The sequence below is a fragment of the Diorhabda carinulata genome, chromosome 4 (assembly GCF_026250575.1).
Source record: "Diorhabda carinulata isolate Delta chromosome 4, icDioCari1.1, whole genome shotgun sequence".
NCBI classification, from domain to species: domain Eukaryota; kingdom Metazoa; phylum Arthropoda; class Insecta; order Coleoptera; family Chrysomelidae; genus Diorhabda; species Diorhabda carinulata.
In genome coordinates this window covers 22,245,039-22,267,197 of record NC_079463.1, presented here as the reverse complement: position 1 = coordinate 22,267,197, position 22,159 = coordinate 22,245,039, and the positions used below count along the sequence as shown (strand labels likewise).

Genomic DNA, 22,159 nt, shown 5'->3' with positions numbered 1-22,159 from the left:
TAGGTCCGATTTATTTTAGCTTCCATAAGGTTAGGTTCACTTAAGCTTGGATTGAATTGAGTTTGCATCGATTATTTTAGCTTAGATCCGATTATTTCAGTTTCGATCAAGTTAGGTTTATTTTAGCTTAGTTCCAATTGTTTTAGCTTCGATTATGTTAGGTTAGGTCCAATTATTTCAGCTTAGGTCCGACTTATTTTAGCTTCAATAGAGTTAGGTTTACTTTTGCTTCGTTTAGACTAGGTTATGTTCGATTATTTCAGCTTATGTCCGATTATTTTAACTTCAATTTACTTTAGCTTGGATTAAATTAGGTTAGGTTCGATTGTTTTAGCTTAGCTCCAATTATTTTAGCTTGTGTCCGATTATTTCAGCTTGTGTCCGATTATTTTAGCTTGTGTCCGATTATTTTAGCTTAGGTCCGATTTATTTTAGCTTCCATAAGGTTAGGTTCACTTAAGCTTGGATTGAATTGAGTTTGCATCGATTATTTTAGCTTAGATCCGATTATTTCAGTTTCGATCAAGTTAGGTTTATTTTAGCTTAGTTCCAATTGTTTTAGCTTCGATTATGTTAGGTTAGGTCCAATTATTTCAGCTTAGGTCCGACTTATTTTAGCTTCAATAGAGTTAGGTTTACTTTTGCTTCGTTTAGACTAGGTTATGTTCGATTATTTCAGCTTATGTCCGATTATTTTAACTTCAATTTACTTTAGCTTGGATTAAATTAGGTTAGGTTCGATTGTTTTAGCTTAGCTCCAATTATTTTAGCTTGTGTCCGATTATTTCAGCTTGTGTCCGATTATTTTAGCTTGTGTCCGATTATTTTAGCTTAGGACCGATTTATTTTAGCTTCAATAAGGTTAGATTTACTTTTGCTTCGATAAGACTAGGTTAGGTTCAATTATTTTAGCTTGGGTCCGTTTATTTTATCAATAACTAGATTGTGAGATCTCGAAAACGCTAAACTAACGTGTTTTTATCAAGTTTCGAAATTTTCGGATATCTATAAATAAAACAATCGTAAATAGAGTTCAAATATGAACGAGTCATTTAAAAATTCCCAGAATAAAGAAAATATAATCTCCTTGAATTGTCACCATATGCGAATATCTAGATACTAAATTAGTAGATAAAATTAAAAAAAAATACTTATTTGAGTTATTATATACACATCAAAAGAAATACGAGTCTGTTTTGAGCCACTATATACTAAAACTAGAAAATATTAACTGACAGCTTCGTCTTTAACGTCGATGATAATGGTTGTTTTCGGTTTCCTCACGTGTCTGATGAACATTTCTATCGACCACAACAATATGACAACTATCGCCATGATGTTTAACGTGTGAATACACGCACCGTAGCTCCACAAATCCTTCAACAAACCTAAAAACAAAATAACACTGTTACTTCAATTTTAATATATAAAGCGGAAGATTTAACCGTAGTAATCAGTAAACAATTTTTTTTAAATAAATTAGTGTGTTAAGTGTTAGTGAATAGTTTAGTGTATAAATCCCCCTCATCCGTTTTGTGATTAAAAACCGTTTAAACATGAAACGATACGTACCCAAACTTTGTCCTACCGTTAATGATAATAAAGCTTTGGTAACCATATTAAGGCCAACGGCAGATGGTAATTTCTCTTTTGAAATATACTCGGATATGACCAAATTTTGATTTATCACGGCGACTGCTCGCCAATAACCAACAATAAACGCAACTATCATTAAAGAAGTATAATTCGGCATCAAAATCTCAACTAAAACAAAAATATCCATCGCGTTAGGTACTGAAAACCCTTTTTTTGAAAAATCGGTACTAACCTGAACGCATAAGCGACAACATTACGGTACCGAACATGAAGAATTTTCTGTTACTGAATTTCATTCTTCTGCAAATTTCCGAAGCGGTGATCCTTCCTAATACGTCTGCCGATGATAGACAAGTCATCACGGTTGTCGTTTGAAACACCGTCAAATCGGCTTCGTCTTGTAAAAATATAGGAAAAAATGCCCCGAACGATACGGTCGAAACGTAAACTAAACCTAAACCTACTACAATATGAACATAGATAGGATCTTTTAGTAAATCGAAACCTAAGGTATTGATGATTTTTCGGAACCAGTGGTGATTTTTATCTTCATGATTCAGCTTGAAATGACCTGTAATGAAAAAAGCTGCCGGAAAAGGTACAAACAAACTCTAATACTCACTATTTCCTAATTCCATAGCAGATTCGTTATAATTATCTTCGATGTGGCTTTTCAGTATTCCTTGACTATAAGATTTTATCATTCCTTTCGCCGATGAAATTTTACGTTCCGTATTCGAGATTTTCCTTCCGCTGCTGACAGGTTTATTGTCGTTACTCGAAACGGTGGTATCGCCGTTAGAAATATTCCGATCGTTTATCGAAACTTTTCTTTCAACAATTGGAGCTTTCAACAATTTCTCTTCTTCCGGTTTAGTTACGGTATTAACTTCATTTGGAACATCCCCTGTAGGTTTTACGGAAGCGTTTTCGATGCTCGCAACGTCCTCTGTCGGACCCCATTTTTTACAACAGAATACCGGCTGGAAATTTCGAATTTACTTATAGAATTAATCGATTTGCTTCGGAATTTTATTACCTTGAAAAATGCGGCTCCGATGATGCCAGTATAACTTACGAAACCTAAAATAAGAGTAGTGCCACTATAATCGTATTTCTTCAACAACATTCCTATGAAAGGTGGCATTGTCATTTGTCCTACTGAAGTCCCCGCCATTGAGATTCCTACAGCTGTACTTTTTTTCGTTGTAAAATACTCATTTATAACTAAAAATGTACCAGAAGCCAAAAGTCCCAAACCAAATCCTACAAATTACATTTGTTTAAACAAAACGATTTTATAATTAAATGAAAAATAAATTTTGGTACAACCCTCGTATATATATAAAATAGAAAAAGAAGAATATAATATCTGGTTGTACATTTAAGATATCCAGTATTCGATTAATATAAAAACGAAGAAGAAAATGACGTATAGTTATATAGGTTATAGTTGATTGTAACCTACCAGTATGTAGAAATTTGATTATTATAATTTTATAAAGTAATTTTATTATTTATTTTTATCAGTATGGATTGTAAGGTATGTATTATAATATCAAGTAAAATTTTTATCAACTTGATAATTAATCTTTTAGGGTTTAGTAACTAAAGTTGATTCGTTTTATGGTTATTTTGAAGTTGACGATAAATACCGAATATATTTGTGCCTATTGAAAAACAGTAATGACGAAATTAAATTACCACAATTGTATTCAATGTCCGAATCAAAAAAGTTGCATAAATCATTAAATACTTTCGTAGCTTGTTCATCTTCTACTGTAATGAGCAAATCAAAAAATATTACAAAGTCGAATTATTTTACGAATTTAATTAAAACGAATAAGTTAGGCGCTGCAGATGTATTTATAGTTGATCGAGCTTTACGAATATTTGAAAAAAATTTCAGTTTTGAAAATGATATAACCGGTAAAAAAGTTTTCAGTAACCTGGTTGAAACGATTATCGAATTGAATGTATCACCAGGCGAAATTCACAATCAACGTTGTTTGAATAAATGTTTAACTAATTTTTCGATTTCTTCTATAAATTCTTGTAAACATGTCGAAATTAATTCTTCGAAATACAATGATTTTCCCCCTTGGTCGTTTGGAGTACATAAGAAACCAAAAACTGACAATTATCTTTTTGGATTCGTTTATGTCGATCCTCAATACGGTTTTTTAATGTTGAAAGATAATTTTCACAAGATCGTCTGTATTTTTCATGGTAACGAAGATATTGTAGAAAATTCTTTTGTTCTTATAAAAAATTATAAAATTATTTCGGAAATATATAAAGAAAAGAAAATACCCAATTTAGAATATTTATTAGCACATTCTGAGGATGTTATTATTGTACACAATAATAAAAAGCATTTAGAAATGTACGGACACGTTCTACCGAAAAAATTCAAATACACAATGGATTTTATAATTATAAGGAAAAGTACGGTAAGTTTAACTAGATGCTTTACAATTCACTTTTAGTTACCGGATTCGTTACTATATTGTTGCTTTTCTTGAACTTCGACATTCTTTATTATTTTTCTCCCCAACAAATCAACTTTTCCGTTGGAAATTATAGTTTCGACATCCGAATCCGAACTGTCGTCGGAAGAATCGTCACGACCTATTCCCGGTAAAATTGCGACGCATTTTAAAGCAGATTTTGGAACTTTTACTAAATATTCAACGTTTCCGTTAGATTCACCTTTTCCTCCATTTTCATCAGCCATCGGTCTTTTTCTATTATTCTGTGGCAAATTGCTCATATTACCTTTCAATTTTAATTACTAAACGTAATTGTAATTAGTTCGTTCTTTTTATTTATTTATATTTATACCAACTTTTCATTATCACAAATTCAATTTTTAATAAGTTAGTAAATTCAAACGAAACTTTTTTATGTCCAAAACACTAAATTTTTGCAAGTTCACCATTATATGTCAAATATGTGGGAGGAGTAAGAATAATTGTCAGCTGTCAGATTTACCGATGTTACCCGATTGTATTGACCTGTGGTGTATCTAAAATTTTTGTCCTCAATTTTTTCACATAACATTGAATACAATATTTTTCCAGGAAGGATTAATGAAAAATATCATACAGGGCGTTTAAAATGCAAGCGAAATTTACAATTATACTAAAATTATTTTTGTTTCTTATTCCAAAAGAGAACACAAAAAATTTGGATTTATTCCATCATAGATTTAAAAAAAATGTATATGAATAACATTTTGTTATTATTAAGCGCCATAGTAAAAGCTAAAAAAATATTCTTCCTGAAACAATTAACAGTTTCTATAATTTGTCATCTAATCAATCTGAACACTGTCTGCCATGCGTTTCGATAACCAAGTTGTCATCTTCAGAGACTTAAAGGTAAACTGAGTCACTGAAGACGATAACTTGGTTATCGAAACGCGCGTCAGAGTAATTGTGTGTTGGTGTAGTAATAATGTGTTCTGTACGAATATCAGCAACGTTTTCAGAAATTCCAAGTTTTTCCCATTTCATTTATTTATTGTAATTGATACTGTAAGTCGACTTTTTTTTGTAATAAGTAATATTTTGAATAAATCCTATGACATATTAGGTAGTAGAAAACAAGGTTATTCAAATTTTATTTCGAAAAAATGTGACGTACCCAAATGTAATAAATTATTTGTTCGAAAAAAATCTATCAAATAAATAACTGTTATTCAAAACATAATAATAAATACTTTATATCTCTAATTGAAGATTATTATTTTTAATTTCGTCATGTAATTATTTTTTGAGTACACCTCTGTACTGTCGATCGGGTAACATCGGAAATTGAGGCAGCCATTATATATACCTATTAGGTTAGGTTTGGGGAATTGTTTATTGTTATTTAAAATTTTGAATAATTTAATAATTATTTATTATAACAAGATGAATTTTATACGGTAAAACAATTTGTGAATAAATATTCAGATTATATACTCAACTTTAATACATATCTTGAAAGTAAAAGTGGCTAGAACGATTTCATAATGTTTGTAATTTCTTCGATAAATGTCTTAATTTGAGAATTAAATTATACAATGAACATCGTTACGTTAATATCGAAAATGATATTACTATTTTTCCAAGAAGTGTACAGTAAAAAAACAAATATACGATAAATCATTTTAGCTATGCGTGGGATACAGCAAAACACCAGAAACGTATTTGCAAATAAAAATAATAAAGAAAAAAGACGATAAAATTGAGGACACTATTTTTTTAACTTTACCTTCTCAATATACTATAATTGTTTTACATTTGAAAGAAGGTTTCAAGTACAGACTTCATCACAATGAACCTTTGTAAGTATAAGTGTTTACTTCATTTTACAATGAAGTGTGCAGATAGATAAGTATATTGAAGATCCGATTATTATATTGATTAAGTTCCAAATTAATCACATAATACAGGTGGCCAAAAAAAGATAATATCCGAATTGTGATCTAGATAATATTGTAGATTATCCTCTTAGTTGAAATAATATAAATAAATGATTGACATAGGACCTAAAGTGTAAATACAGAATGTTTGATTCGATAAAATTGAGTTTTTTTGATGTTTGTGAGTACAAAATGTATGATTTCTCGTTCGTTAAAATTAATACTTTTTATAATTTTTCCTAAACGTGTTCAAAGATTTAAATGTAATTGAAACTACAAATGTTTTACAATTTTTCTGCTATCTGTTAATTCCAGATTTTCTTAGGTCTGCCTGTTATTTGATTACACCTTAACTTTATTTGTTATTCTGACATATCGTTTCAATTATTCATTCGTCCTCTACTTCTTTCTTTCTTATTCTATCCATATCAACATATCAGTGAATGTATTACACGGTAACCATAATAACAACTGTCCCTATAACTATTCTACTGAACGTGTTGTGTAGTCGACCAAAATTACATGTTTTTGATTAATTATGGCAACCTTATTAATCTGTTCCTTTTCCATGAATGTTTATCTGTTTATTTTTCCCCTATATATACTACTTTTGATTTCTTAACATTACTCTTCAGATTTCTCTTCTTGTAATTATAAAGATTGGAGATTCCAAGTTGTTCTTGTTAATAATTGTATATATAATATTTTAAGGAGAGAAGAATTGAATACAGAACTTTATTCTATAGAAAAGCTAAAAAATTTAACGATTAATGAAAAAGATGCTTATTTCGAAGAGTTGGAAATATCTGATAACGAATTATGTACACCCGTTTTAAAAATAACAGATTGCAAAGAGTATTTATCTAAAAATTCGAACCTGTTCTCTTTCGAGGGGGTTATAGAGCAAAGGGGATTTGTTAAGAACCTTTCTCAAAAATTACTAAGAACGTCATTGTATGGTTTTTCAACACCAGGTTAGTATTATTTACAAAGTAAAATATTTTCCCCTCACCTCATTTTTTTAGGTAAAGAAACTCACACTTTAAAATTTGGTTACCAAGAAAATGGTAACGACTCGAACGTTACTGTATATTTAAATGATTGGTTAAATAGATTGATGCCATTGGGCTTGATACCACAAATGAGGGTGAAATTGAAACACGTCCAACCCAAATCGACTTATATAAAATCAACAATCTTCACTTCAATAGAAATTATGTCTTACGATCAAACTGTCGATTTTCATACAGCAAATCTGTGAGTCACTTCTTTATATTGCTTACTAACCACATAATGTTTTCTTCACCAGCTCAAAATGCTTGGTTATTGAAAAATTTATTTTTTTCTTATTTTTAGCTTTGAAAATCACGAGATTGATTGGGGACCACCGTATTTTCTCAGTAAGGGAAATTATATACCTCAAGGTGTGATAGTTTGGTCGAAAGTTTATAACTTTCACATCCTCGAGTTAAAAATGAGTAATAGTTGTAAAGAATGTGATATTATTGTTGAACGTTCTGGTAAATGCAGTTACTGTGGCCGGAACGAAACTTTATTTAAATTTTTCATGATGTAAGTTAAGATACCGTTTATATAAAAGTTTCTTTTTATTTTTTTTTTAATAATCATTATTAGAATGCACGTAAATGATGTTTTCGGAATAAGCAGGATAATTGTGAAAGATGCAAAATTTTTGAGGATAGTGTTGAATCTAACAGAAGCACAATTTTCCGTATGGTTAGAAGCGTTTAAAAGTATCGGAGAATTTTCTTTCAATATCCATGAAAAGAACATGCAGTTTAGTCAAGTGAGTTTAAAGCGCACTTGAATTTTTTTTTTCAAAAGTAGTTCAAACGAACAAAATATTTTTGTTTTTTTCCTTCTAGATCAAGTAAGTTTAAATCGTACTTAAATTTTGATTTTTCGAGTTTTTTTTTCAAAAGTAGTTCAAACAAACAAAATATTTTTTGATTTTTATCTTCCACATTGAGTTTAAATCGTACTAGAATTTTGACTTTTTTAATTTTATTTTCAAAAGTAGTTCAACCGAACAAAATATTTTTTGTTTTTTGTCTTCTAGATGTTCGATATGAATAATTTTGAAAATGTTTTATCGCAATACATCACGACTTTCAACAATTCATTGTCGGACAACGTGGAGTTGAAATGTCGCAAATTGGTACCGAAAAAGAATACAAAAAATGTTTATCCGAATTGGTACTACTTGGATGCTAGAAGAAGTTGACAATTTTCATCGAAAATCCATTTATTTTCCTAATTTCAATTATAACATTGTACTTAAAAATAATTTTTGTTTCATTTCAACCATTTATAAAGAATTTTTATAGATTTATCATTTTACGAGGGATGTTTGAAAAGTTTCCTATTCCAAATAAAAACATATTATTTTTAAATAAAGTAAGATATTACATCCTCGTTTAATAAAATATTTATCTACAAAGAAAAAAATTGGAAAAAAATCACTGCGGGCTAGATCTGGAGAATACTGTTAACTAATTCAAACTCATTAAAAAAGGATTTTTTCTATTTAAAACTCGTTTTTATTTGTTCTCGTTTTCTCCTTAAATCTTATCGAGTAATGATGCTTCTTCACTTTGATATTTTTCAAGTCTCATTTTGATCTATTTTTATAATTATACGAGGATAATTTTTACGTCAATACATTTCCAAAATGTTCAATTTTCTTCAAAAATGAGAACAGAATTTTTTTGATGTTAAAGAATAGGAAAAGGTTACTGGAAACCAAATTTGGAGAATAAATTTAAAATGTAATTTTATCCATGGTGATAGCTGAAATGTAAACATGCACCTAGACATGATGGGAAAGCACTTTTTCACGATTTTTTCCTTCCTGAGAGTGAAGAGCTTCTCGATGTCGCTTTTCAAAGTTAATTTCTTTGTTCTATGGCAATTTCTATCCCCAAAACTAAATCTAAAAATCAAGACTTGAGAAGAAGTCACTGTGAACCAGATATGGATCATTCAATGTCTGGTCATTTTATTTAAATTGTGATTTTGTCCATGGTGATGATTTATTCCTTCGGATGAGTCAATATTCCTTATTAAAATCCATTTCCCAAATCGATGTAGTTCACATAATAGACTTCAATTTTCTTGTCTGATGAAAATCTCTGTTCCTAATGCTTACAGAATAAGAAAAATTCATTGCGTGCTAAATCTGGAGAATGTGGTGCAGGATCATTCGATTAAAAGTGTAATTTGAGTCAAGGTGACTACTGAAGTGTTAACAGGTTTTCCTGAAGGAGGAGAATAATTTTTCACGATTTCTACCCTTTCATGAGTAAATCGAAATCAATTTTTCAAGTTTAACCTTTTACATAGTAGTGTTTGCAAACTAGACTATAATTTCCTAGATGGATGACTATTTCTGTACCAAAACCCAAAATTTTGATTTAAAAGGATAGAAAAAAATCACTGGGAGATAGATCTGGATAATACAATGTAGAATTAATAACTTTTAGTGTAATTTAGATGATATGTTGTCCTAAATGAGAAACACATTTTTTCGTAGTTTCCACCCTTTTATGTGTAAATATTTTTTCTCAAAGTTTTTATTTCAAGTAAATGCACATTTACAAAATAAGCTATTATTTGCCCCTTCGACGAAAATCTCTATATGAAAACGTAGATTAGGAAAAAGTTACTTGGGACCAGATCTTGGGAATACGGTGGATCTTAATTAATTGATTTTTGATATTTCTTTAGTTTTCGATGGAATAATTACTAGAATCGATTTCGAAAAAAAAGAGGTTAGAAATGTCGAAATCTTACCTGTCATTACACTGTATCCGATAACGATGTGCCAAGTGGCGGTACCAAAACTGGAAACGATCATACCGGTACCCACGAAACCGATACCGATCAACGTAAAAGTCCTAATATCTAATAATTTCAGTAGAGGTCCTACTATAAGTCCCGTACAATTAGTCACTACAACGCTCAAAGCTAACACTAAAGTGATTCCAGTCGCGTGACCACCTCCGATTTTTTTCAGGTATTCCCCAAAAATCAGTCCGAAGTTGGCGAACATCGCCTGATTCACCATCTGTAACAAAAAAAAACTACAGCAAAATATCGATATTCAATTGAATCTGAATTGAATCAATTCAATTCTGCCGTTTTTATCAGAATTTTTATATATCATTTTTGCGATCGGAATTCTTCGATGATTTTCGCAGTTCTTCAAGTTGGAATACAGGTTAAGTGCATGTCATATAAGCATAGGGTTAATGTTGAGGGCGCTGCAACCTGCAAGCTTCTGGAGCTACAGGACGCTTGGAACCGAGGTCGACGTTAGGATTTAAAAAAAATGATGAAGGATCAATTTTTGTACGAGACTATCCCAATGGTTCGTTGTATCTCGAAATTCCAGTTTGATGGTACAATGTACATGGATAATAAGGGAAAAGGCGAATACCGTCGTCCAAAACGCCCGTCAACATCACGAGGTGAAGAAGTTGATGAATTCTGATCACAAATCAATTGGATGTCCAGAAAACCATCCAGCTTTCAAGGAACCTCCTCCACGCGATATTCCTCAAGACTGGACTACCCTATGTATAACAAAATCAGCGTCATACCCTTAGATTCCCGATTTCGCGTTGCTAGACTTTCTTTTATTCTCAATAGATTGCAGAAAGGACTACATTTGGAGACGATGTCTCTTAAGGATATATCCGTTGAAGGCTTCCAGGTACCAGATCTTGACGCATTATTTTTCCGGAGAAAGATCTAGGAAATGAGCGAAAGGGATAAGATGGATAAGTATCTACGCCATATTCCCTCATCACGACAATATGGCGTCAATTTTTTTACGTAATTACCACCCGCCAGGATGTTGGTATCAATTTTTGAGATACAATTGAAATATGGGAAATTGCATTTATGAATAGATTGTTTTGACCACGAAAGGTACAAAAATTAAAAACGATCGATATAATACACGTTAGCTAAATTTTATATTTTTCTCATTATTCATAAACGAGATAATTAAAATTTTTTTTAATCTGATTACAGTTATCGGTACTTATCGATTACCACAGATATATATTTATCAAAAAAAAATTATACTCAAATTTTTTTCAAAGTACGTGTGTATAGTTTCGAAATAAATTTTATTTTTCCGTAAAAAAATTCCATAAAACGTATTAATGTTCCAAGTTGTTAAATTTATTCAAAAATAACAGTAAAACTACGAGGTGTGATCAATAATTAAAATATGATGCTTTTATCTGGCCTTGTAGTTCAACCAAAATTAAATCTTAAACAAAAAGTCGCGTGGTACTAAGTTTGGTATATATACAGCATAAAAAAGCGAAATATGACACACGATAAAGAAGAATGTCGTTGATACATATTTCGAGTCACATCACACACATTGTGTGTGTTTTTGAAGTTATTCCTCATCCTTAATTCTCTTTTTATCCCTGTACTACTTGCAAACAGACGTCAAATAAAAGCTATACACCCTGTATAAATATAAAGATGTCAATTTTCTCAGAAATTGTTTTTAGTAGAAAAAAAATCAGATAAAATAAGTGGACGTCTTTTTTTCATATGAATCTAATAAATTCAAGAAAATGTTCCATTTTTTACAAAACTATAGCTTTTTTTTATTCATATAACATCACTAAATAAGTCGTGTGACTGACGCACAGATGGCGCTGCTATTGTCAAATATATATGACGTTTATGAAGTACCAACTGTCAAAAGACTATGTGTCAAATGTCATGACATTTCGATTAGTCAGATAAAAGTGACAGCTATTTAAGTGAAGCTGCTTCATCAAAAAATACTGTACAAGTACAGCGATGGTTTAAAAAGTAACAATTTGTAATTGGTTTGCTGAATTTGCGTAGACGATGATGGTGAACGTTCTGGTCGTCAAAATGAGGTGGTTACTTCAAAAAACATCAAATTAAGTCCCCAAATTGGTTATATCTAATAGGGAATTGAAATTTCGAAAGATAACTGACGATGAGCTTTTTTCAAAGTGGGTGCCGCGTTTACTCACAGTCGATCAAAATTAACAACGTGTCGATGATTCAGATCAGTGTTTGGTCATGTTTACACGTCGTGAAACAGATTTTTTGCGTGGATATGTGACAATGGATCCATCACTTCACTCAGGAATCAAAACGATCATCATTTGAGTGGACTGCAGCTGATAAACCATGTTCAAAGCGTCCAAAGTCACAATAATCAGCTGTGAAGGTACTGGCTTCAGTATTTTGGGATGCGCATGCTCGACTATCTCCAATCAATACCGTATAGAGTTGTTGGATCGTTTGAATACAAAATCCAAGAAAAAACGGCCTCATATGTCGAAGAACAAACCACTGATTCACCAAAATAATGCACCGATTCACAAATCGAAGATAACGATGGTTAAATTGCTTTCACATCCACCGTGTAGTCCAGATCTGATCACCTGTAACTACTGATCACAAAAAAATGATCGTCAGTAAGAGATTCAGCTCAATTGGAGCTTATTTTGAGGCAAATGATTGTATTGTTTTTGAAAGAGATTTCATTGATGAATAAAATCGATTTCTGACAAAAAAATGTGTCACGACTTATTAAGTGATAATGATACTCGTTACTCGATTCTTGATACTACGAATATAAAATACATCCTGTATATATGAGATAAGCTGTGTGCAAACCACATTATACATAAATATTTGAGATATAAACGTCATTATCTCTGTTTGAAATTAAAATAGTTCTTTTTTAATTGTTTTATTTAACGAGCGTTCTTATCAAACAAATTGTGTTGATTTCAATTGTGGACAATAAACGCCAACAAACAATATTTTTAAGTAGTATTTTATTAATTATACGCCAGGACCGAATCTAGCAGGTGTGCAGCGCTCGAATATGACGCAAAATTATTTGCAACGTTCTGCATACACTCAAATAGGTATATGTAAAATAAGTGTATGTGAAACGATTCTTCGCGTCTCGTATGTAAAAAATGTTTTAATCATGTTTTCATTAATCATTTAGGGACCAGCTCGTCATCATCTAAATATACAGAGTGGTTGTTTTCAATTTTAATGCTATATCTAGACTAACGCATCTTGTAGACTTTCTAACCATCCACACTCTTTATTTATTCTTTGAGGCGCGTCCGTAAAACCGACACGACAGACATTCGAGCGTACCGTCCACACTAAATCGGGCTTAAGGTCGCACACTTAAAGAAAGCAGCTTAATAGTTCAAATTGGATTCCATTCGTGATCGGACTTTCAGGCTCGTGCATTTTTTTTTTCGAATTATATTACGTGGAAAGACTTTGGCTTTATATGGATAGAAAGAAGTTTCGTTTCGACATAAATTAAATTCCTAGTAACACTAAATACAACAAATATTATTTTTTCTTTCATTGATTTGTTATCATCGATTCAATCAACTTATCGTTTTCCAATATTTTCATTGCAATATTTACAATTCATGTTTTTATTGTCGAAATATTTGCTATAACGAAACGAACGACATAATCACGTGTGTTTTTTCAACATTTATCGTGTTTTTATGTATCACGCCGCGTCCACATGTTCACGATCGAATAACAAAACTCATATTAAGGCGACATCGCTTTTGTTTTCAACCTATTTATAAATACCCGTAAATATGTACCAGTCGTTTGTTGGGCAAACAATTTTTAATTATTACAACACACATATACATTCATAGTCAAGTAACATTGAAAAAAAAAAAAATTTGCTGATATCAAAGGTCAGAAAAACGACACGTTGAAAGTTTGAACAAGTTTTGTATGCAGGACCGTCTTCGTCATACTGGAAAGTGAAACCACTTGTAAATCGTTAACAAAATAAAATAAAAAAAAATTATTATAACACATAGTTTTTTGATATTAAAATTAAACCCTTACAGATGTTCGCTTGCCTAACATGTTTTTTATGGATCATAAATCTGCCAAAGTATTAACTATAGAAAATAACGTTTTTAGAAACAAGAAATTGTATCAATAAAAAATGATCTGAATAACCAGGTGGTTGGTACACGTGTGCAGAATGATTGCAAACAGTACAATTGGAGAGAGAAGGAATTAGAACAGAGACAGGACGAAAAAGAGATGGATAGAAGAGGTAATTACAAATTTCAGAAGAATGGAGTGGAGTTTTTGGAATATATGTGGCTTTCAAGTGCTGAAATATAATGTAATTTCATTTCCTCGGTCAACTTACAAGGAATAGGTAGATTGAGGCCTTGTAATCGGATCTTTTATTACCAATGAAGAAATAACCACTCTATCCTACCCTTCTCTTGATAATGGTTTTAAACTGGGAGCCGAAACGTTGAGAATTTTGAAAATTTAAACGTACGTATATATATATATATATATATATATATATATATATATATACATATATACATATCGTTTAGATTTTGAAAAAATAAATTATATAAAAAGTCGACATTCTAATCGACTTATTTAGACGGATTTTAATTACAAAATAGTTAGCAACAAAAATCAACAAACTCTATATTTATGTCTATTGTCATTTTAAATGTTATTTTTTGAATTTAGTAATAAAATGATGTGAATAATTCTCCATCTTTTCATATTTTCATAGAATATATAGTTAATTGAAAGCTTGGAACGTATATTAAAAATAGTACACTTTGGTGTTTGATTGCCACAGTCCCACAACTTTTACGTCCGTTAATGATAATCAAATCCTAATTGTGGGTATATTGAATGCAAAATCCCTTTCTTTCAAGATATTGTACTATTATAATAAAAACTAATATAATTTTGGAAGTAAAGTTTTCTATTTTAAAACATTTTTAACCTTGTTCAAGAATATATTTTGTTTTTTGAGCTACAGGTTATAAAACCAGGTATAAGTTTAAATATAAAATCGATAATACAATTCCGAAATATATTAAATTTAGGTAGTTAGTTCTCTCCGATCCTTAACATTTTAAGGACATAACTCCGAAACTCTAGCAGAAATAAAACAAAAAAATTATCTATACGATGTTAAATTGGAGACTATGGAAATATATGTTTTGTACTTTTCCATTTTTTTTATAATGAAGAAACGATGAAAAGGGGGAATCCTTTGCCTTCAGCAATTCAATCATTCAACTAGTTTCAAATTTAATGCGATAAAAAAATCAATAACGATAATTATTATTAATTAATTTCAGACCAACAACCTTTCACTAACATTAACAAAATTGTTTCAATATAACGAGATTCTTCTTCTTTTTTTAATCATCTTTTTATGTTATTGAACTACCTACATAGTTTTGACCTACACTATAATTTTAGTGGTAGTATCTGGATTTTTCAACACTTTCCCTTAATCTGTTTAATATATCGAAAACTTGTTTTCATGAAAAATTTATCTATTGAATATAACAATTATCAAAATACGTTCAAAATATTTATATTGGATACGAGTTGAATTTTGTTATGTTATCGGTTACCTAATGTTCAAGTATAAGTTTTTAATCAAAATATTAGATAAAGTAATTTATTATCAAAACGTACGTCATCAAATAAATGAGCTGTAAATCGTTTACTGATTAGGATTACTCAAAAATCCGTTTTTGGATCAATTTGTAAAACAATAAGATAACGAGAAAATTTGAAACGAAAAAAAAAAACAACTACTTTCGTGGCTATATGCCGCGACGAATATTGAATTAAATTTTTTCTTAAAAACGACTCCGTAAACTGTATTTTTTCGGTGTTTATAATTGTAGTTTAGTCCCAGACGTGACTTTTTAGCAAATTCGGATTTGGAAGTTTCGAAATGGATACAACCAAGAAAATACCGTCTTAAAGATTATACAGAGGGTGTATCATAAGTAACGAAGAACCGCATCGAGTTTACGAAAATGCTAATTTCAAAAATAATTTAGTTCGTAAGGCAATACTGAGAAATGTAAGATTGAAATTTGCAAGTCCAAGTTACTTTAACTTTATAAGGTAAATCTTTTATTCATGTCATACGGTGATCTAACACATGTTGACCTTGATTAATATATTTAACAGTATCTGTATAAATTTATTTTTTTTTTCACTGCTATACGTAAAAAATTAACAAATAATAATAATGGGTTAACGTTGTGCTTTTTATTTATATTAAATTATAATTATATAGAATTTATTCAAGTACCTACAGGGGGTTTACAACTAATTCAGTTCGAAAAAGTCTTTGAAAACTTAAGAGCAAGAATTAAAAAAAAAACAACTTGCCAGGGGGCTATTTTATTGGAAAGGGGGACAATTCGAAAATAGCGTCGACACGAGTCATTTAAATACTAAAATTGAATGAAAAAAATTACAAATTATCAAATATATCAAATAACTATGGATTAAAATACACTAAATCATTCATTTCATTTAAATTTTGAAATAATTTTTGGAAAAAATGCAAATTTTTACTGTATTGCTTCTAAAATAGATTATCAAATTAGTAAGTTTACGAGGCCCCTACGTGGTAGGGGCTTCAGCACCCTCTAGATCCTGCCCAAACGCGACGCTGCTTTACACGTGGTCATTTCTAATAAAGAACTGAAATTCTCAGAATTATTCAATATAAATGTTGTAGCCACGAAAATTTGAATTTTTACTCAAATGATTCGTCCAGAATACAGCTCCAGCTAATTTTCCAATTGTTTTTGAGACACCCTCTATATTTTGATCTAATTATAAGATATCGTAGAGCTCGATAGGGTTGCTTTGTTAATAATTAAGTATTATTTTGAATACGTCCCTGTTTTTTTTTGTAAAGTGTAAAATATTTTAGAAGAAAATAGAAAAATTATTTTTACATTACGAAGTAATTAACATGAAAGATCCTTCGCTTTAACGGAATACAAAATATTCAAAGAAATGTTTGCAATAAAATACAAAAGCACGTAGCGTGGTAAATGGGACGTTAAAACTTGTGTTGAGGTCAACAGGCTTCACATCGCTGCATATTTCAACTATGTAAAATTATTTTCACCAAATATCGAATAAGATCGCATTTAAATAAATTTTTTTAAAGTTGATTCATTTTTATTACTAAATTAGTACATTTATTTATTTTTCTAATCAAATACGACATATTAGAACAATTCGTTACGTTTTTTTTTGTGGGTTTTTCATCTTTTATGGAAGCTGTTTCGTAAATTTTTACGGTTTCCTCGTATTTTTGGCTCTAGAAAATCGAAAAATCATCCAATTTCGATGAATTTTTTTCAAATCTTCGTTTTCACGGCGGATTTACAAAAAATATTATGGGAACAAAAATGGTTTGAAAAGCAGACCAACTGTAAACATTTTTTCTGAATTTTTAGCACACCCCCCCTAATCTAAGCTAACCTAATCAATGTTTTTTAATTTTTTTTGTCAAAAATCCACCGTAAAAACAAGATTTTACAAAAAAAATCATCGAAATCAGATGATTTTCTCGAGCCAAAAAAACGAGGGGACCGCGAAAATATAAAATTACCAACAGTTGGCTGTAAATTTGTGCTACATTTTTAAAACTCGTATTTTGGAATAAATCAATGAAATAAATCAAGTTTAATAATATTTTTGAGTAAACAGCACGCGTATTTATTTATTCATTTGAAGAATTTGTTAGAATATTTTACAATTATTACGATATCAATAATAAAAATTTTACGTTTTCAACAAAACTTCCGTCGGTTTTTTCAAATTCTCTGTCTTGTAACTTGTCAGACAACCCTCATAGTTGAAAAATTTCGAGAATCAAAACACTTTTAATAATAAAGTATGGGTGGGTAGATCATTAAAAAAACTTATAGTCTTCAAATAAATGCATACAGATAACGAGAATTGTTTTATTAAGGATAAGTTGATGGGATCAACTAAACAAATAATTTCTATAAAACCCCAGACTTTAGAGTCAATAAAGCTTAGATCTAGATTTGAGACGGCTTAAAGTTATGTTACGAGGATGGTTCTAAAAGTACCTGGTCCAACAAAGAAAACACAAAAAATTTTATATTAGAATCGACAAGTTTCTATGTGACGACATCGCTTTTCCTTTATTGAAAAATCTTCGACCACCGAGGGGGCTAAATCTGGCGAATAGGGTACAGTTTCTTCTTAGTCATATACGGCCGTTTTTGCTTGATTTCTACGCTGAATAAGTTCGCTTAATACTTGCCGTTGATAGTTTTTCTTTTTTCAAGGTAGTCAATGGAAATTATCCCATAAAACCTGCAGTTGGAACGAATTTGTCTTCTTTGGACCCAATCTCCCTATTCGGTGCATCCCGACGCGAAAATTCGACTTAACTTTTGTGAAACACTCGATGGTACATCTTCACAACGATGTTTTTGTTCCATTGTAAGCAAACGCCAAATTTCCGGTTTATACGCGATGTACTGCACTTTTTGAAATGTCTACTAGGCCTAGTAGCTCGCGCACTTTCAGTCGACGATCACCAAGTTCCGCTTCATGGATTTTGTTTAACATTTCTGGATGCTTCACCTCATTTAATCGACTATTGCACTGCTGGTCTCCGCAGTCTCCTTTGAACCTTTTTACCCTTAATACCAGTTTCATCCAGAAAAGAATCTAGTTCAGCTTTTATTTTCCATGTTAACTAATTCACTAGAAACGTTCACCTTTGATAGCAGCCCAACAAATACTAAACAACGTGGTATCTTTAAACTACGGTGGTATTTTCAAGCAACTACCGCCATCTCTAGGTCAGGCCAGGTACTTTTTTCGTTACGTCGTCTGTCAAAATTTTGACGTTAGAAAGTAGTAAAAAGTTACTGAGAGACAAATATTGTAAATACGGTGGGTGACTCAGGAATATAATTAAATATCCAGGTTAAACCGCTTCAATAAAGCCTCTTAAATCATTCAGTAGCATTTGTTTAGTTTTTTTCGATGATATTATCGCAGGTTTTTATTGTGTCGAACGTGAGTCAAATTGATATAACCAAGTTTGAATTTTGCCGCCGAAAATTCGACGATCATAAACTAATTTTTAGGTCGATATTCAATTTTCTATATTTTCAGAAAAATTTCCAAATATGCGATTGTTAAGGCTTCCACAATGGCGGATTTTTCAGTAAAAAACTCTCGATATCTTATAAAAGTGCTGACTTTTCATACAACCCTCGTAAAACGATTTTGAGTATTGTTAATTGATTTAAAAATTTCTGAAAGTAATGAAATATGTTTATTATAGTTGATTTATCGAAAAAAAAAAACAAACAAAAATATTTATTTTGTTGTTATAAATACATTTTCCATCCCACTCATTTCTATTATTGTCATCGCGATATTTATGGAAAATTTTGTGAGTTGATTAATGAAATTAATAAAAAAAATTCTTACGTTGATAAGAGCAGCGCCACAAACTACCATCCATCCCCATCCCCCGTCAGGAGGCGTTTTAGAAGCACTTTGTGATTTATCCATTTTCCAAAAAACAAATGTCACTCAAAATTTATATCCCGCAAAGTATCACCTCCCGGATAATACTGATTTTATTAGAGAAATCGAAAAGTATATGTACCATCATCACACATGACATCTCTTATCACTTGAATTCCGTGGATAAATTCTCACTATCGGATGATAATCTCTGATTGTCATAGGAACGTCGTCGATTACGAAAACGGTTTTCTCAACACCAATAATAAAAATACAATAAATGTGTGGTAGTTAATTAGCGGTTTTCATTTAGTTTAGCCGATACGGCGACAGTTCGACTAGCGCTCGTTTTAAAAATAACCGAATTGAATTTATTTACAATTTCGTACCGACGACCCGAACACGTAAATCCCATCGTTTAATCTAAGCGGAAATATCAGCGATAATCGTTATTTGGTATGTGTGAGTGTTTTATAGAGAAAGGTATTCAGTAACATCCAGTTTATATGGACTAAATTCCGATTGGAGTAAACTGTTCGAAAATTCCCGCGTTTAAATTAAAAATCTTCAAAAGGAGAACGAATTCATTCAGTCCGATATAGACCAGGGTCGAAGGCTTCGAAAAATTGTGAAAAAATAATAATAATGGGGTAAAACATTCAGTAACATCCAGTTTATATGGACTAAATTCCGATTGGAGTAAACGGTTCGAAAATTCCCGCGTTTAAATTAAAAATCTTCAAAAGGAGAACGAATTCATTCAGTCCGATATAGACTAAGGTCGAAGGCTTCGAAAAATTGTGAAAAAATAATAATAATGAGGTAAAACATTCAGTAACATCCAGTTTATATGGACTAAATTCCGATTGGAGTAAACGGTTCGAAAATTCCCGCGTTTAAATTAAAAATCTTCAAAAGGAGAACGAATTCATTCAGTCCGATATAGACTAAGGTCGAAGGCTTCGAAAAATTGTGAAAAAATAATAATAATGGGGTAAAACATTCAGTAACATCCAGTTTATATGGACTAAATTCCGATTGGAGTAAACGGTTCGAAAATTCCCGCGTTTAAATTAAAAATCTTCAAAAGGAGAACGAATTCATTCAGTCCGATATAGACTAAGGTCGAAGGCTTCGAAAAATTGTGAAAAAATAATAATAATGAGGTAAAACATTCAGTAACATCCAGTTTATATGGACTAAATTCCGATTGGAGTAAACGGTTCGAAAATTCCCGCGTTTAAATTAAAAATCTTCAAAAGGAGAACGAATTCATTCAGTCCGATATAGACTAAGGTCGAAGGCTTCGAAAAATTGTGAAAAAATAATAATAATGGGGTAAAACATTCAGTAACATCCAGTTTATATGGACTAAATTCCGATTGGAGTAAACGGTTCGAAAATTCCCGCGTTTAAATTAAAAATCTTCAAAAGGAGAACGAATTCATTCAGTCCGATATAGACTAAGGTCGAAGGCTTCGAAAAATTGTGAAAAAATAATAATAATGAGGTAAAACATTCAGTAACATCCAGTTTATATGGACTAAATTCCGATTGGAGTAAACGGTTCGAAAATTCCCGCGTTTAAATTAAAAATCTTCAAAAGGAGAACGAATTCATTCAGTCCGATATAGACTAAGGTCGAAGGCTTCGAAAAATTGTGAAAAAATAATAATAATGGGGTAAAACATTCAGTAACATCCAGTTTATATGGACTAAATTCCAATTGGAGTAAACGGTTCGAAAATTCCCGCGTTTAAATTAAAAATCTTCAAAAGGAGAACGAATTCATTCAGTCCGATATAGACCAGGGTCGAAGCCTTCGAAAAATTGTGAAAAAATAATAATAAAAGGGTAAAATTTATCGAAAAAGAAGGAAAATATTATAAAAATGGAAGGATAAATAAAGTACGAGCGATCTGAGTCCGGGAAAAAAGTAATAAAAATATCTATAACTTTTGTATTCACAATTTTCTCACATAATCTCAAAATTTATGTGTAAAATTCAAATAACTTTTGAGGTTATGTGAAAAAATTGTGAACACAAAAGTTGTAGATCTTTTTATTATTTATTTACAAAATTACGAAATTTGGAAATCGGAAATTGCACTTTGAAAAACGTCTATTCTTGGTATTTTTATATAATTTCTGTTTCGAAATTCATTCTAAATATTTTGAAAATTTATTTTTTGTATGAAATATAGAATAATTTTTGATTAATAATTTACGGTAATTTAATTTTTTTAGTGTTCATTTCGAGAATTCTATGCTGAATCATTTGTGTGGGAAATTGCGTAAATTTAATGTGAATTCCGAAGAAAACAATCTAAATGAGACAATTGTTGACCAACTAACCTCAATAAATTATTTTTATCTCTATACGAGACATTAAAACAAACTTAATTTTTTGTTGTGGTCTCCTAGAATAGCGTCTTACCGCAATTACTAAAAACCATATAATTTTTCAATTACCTCGTATTATTTCTATCTTTCCGTATAGAATTTAAAACAGAAACCAATACAATAGATCCCATTATTGACCTTACTAGTTATTATTGTTAGAACTCCTCTTATAGATAAAATTAAAACAATGGATATTCAAATAACTTCCAATTGTGTTATTTTCCATTTTTAAATCAATCTACTAATTTATCATAAATAGACGTAGAAAAAATATTTATACAAGTTGATATGACAAGGTATTATAACTGCCCT

General features: G+C 30.7%; 2 protein-coding genes across 3 annotated transcripts; one reads left to right on the top strand and one right to left on the bottom strand.

Moving 5' to 3' along the window:
- Positions 1-1,027: 1,027 nt before the first annotated feature.
- LOC130892907 (uncharacterized) lies at positions 1,028-19,928 on the bottom strand. The gene is made up of 7 exons (XM_057798603.1): positions 19,406-19,928; positions 9,821-10,094; positions 2,636-2,862; positions 2,219-2,579; positions 1,829-2,167; positions 1,573-1,764; positions 1,028-1,388 (listed from the first exon to the last, which is right to left on the bottom strand). Exons 1-7 carry the CDS (start codon positions 19,487-19,489, stop codon positions 1,228-1,230), a joined length of 1,638 nt encoding a protein of 545 aa, XP_057654586.1. The 5' UTR covers positions 19,490-19,928; the 3' UTR covers positions 1,028-1,227.
- On the top strand, positions 3,005-8,315 carry LOC130892906 (uncharacterized). 2 transcript variants are annotated; one of them, XM_057798601.1, is made up of 8 exons: positions 3,006-3,139; positions 3,195-4,049; positions 5,757-5,929; positions 6,719-6,981; positions 7,033-7,264; positions 7,364-7,579; positions 7,643-7,814; positions 8,088-8,315. In XM_057798601.1, exons 1-8 carry the CDS (start codon positions 3,128-3,130, stop codon positions 8,250-8,252), a joined length of 2,088 nt encoding a protein of 695 aa, XP_057654584.1. In that variant the 5' UTR covers positions 3,006-3,127; the 3' UTR covers positions 8,253-8,315. The 2 variants fall into 2 exon arrangements, with proteins under 2 accessions (XP_057654585.1, XP_057654584.1); XM_057798602.1 differs by lacking the exon at positions 7,643-7,814 and having other exon boundaries at positions 3,005-3,139.
- Positions 19,929-22,159: the final 2,231 nt, after the last annotated feature.

Coding starts and splice junctions, on each gene's coding strand:
- LOC130892906 (XM_057798601.1), top strand. Junction 6,982..7,032: donor GTATGGTTTTTCAACACCAG/GTTAGTATTATT, acceptor TCATTTTTTTAG/GTAAAGAAACTCACACTTTA. Junction 7,265..7,363: donor GATTTTCATACAGCAAATCT/GTGAGTCACTTC, acceptor TCTTATTTTTAG/CTTTGAAAATCACGAGATTG.
- LOC130892907 (XM_057798603.1), bottom strand. CDS start 19,489: ATGGATAAATCACAAAGTGCTTCTAAAACGCCTCCTGACGGGGGATGG. Junction 2,580..2,635: donor TCGGAGCCGCATTTTTCAAG/GTAATAAAATTC, acceptor CGAAATTTCCAG/CCGGTATTCTGTTGTAAAAA. Junction 1,389..1,572: donor AACGGTAGGACAAAGTTTGG/GTACGTATCGTT, acceptor TTTTGTTTTTAG/GTTTGTTGAAGGATTTGTGG.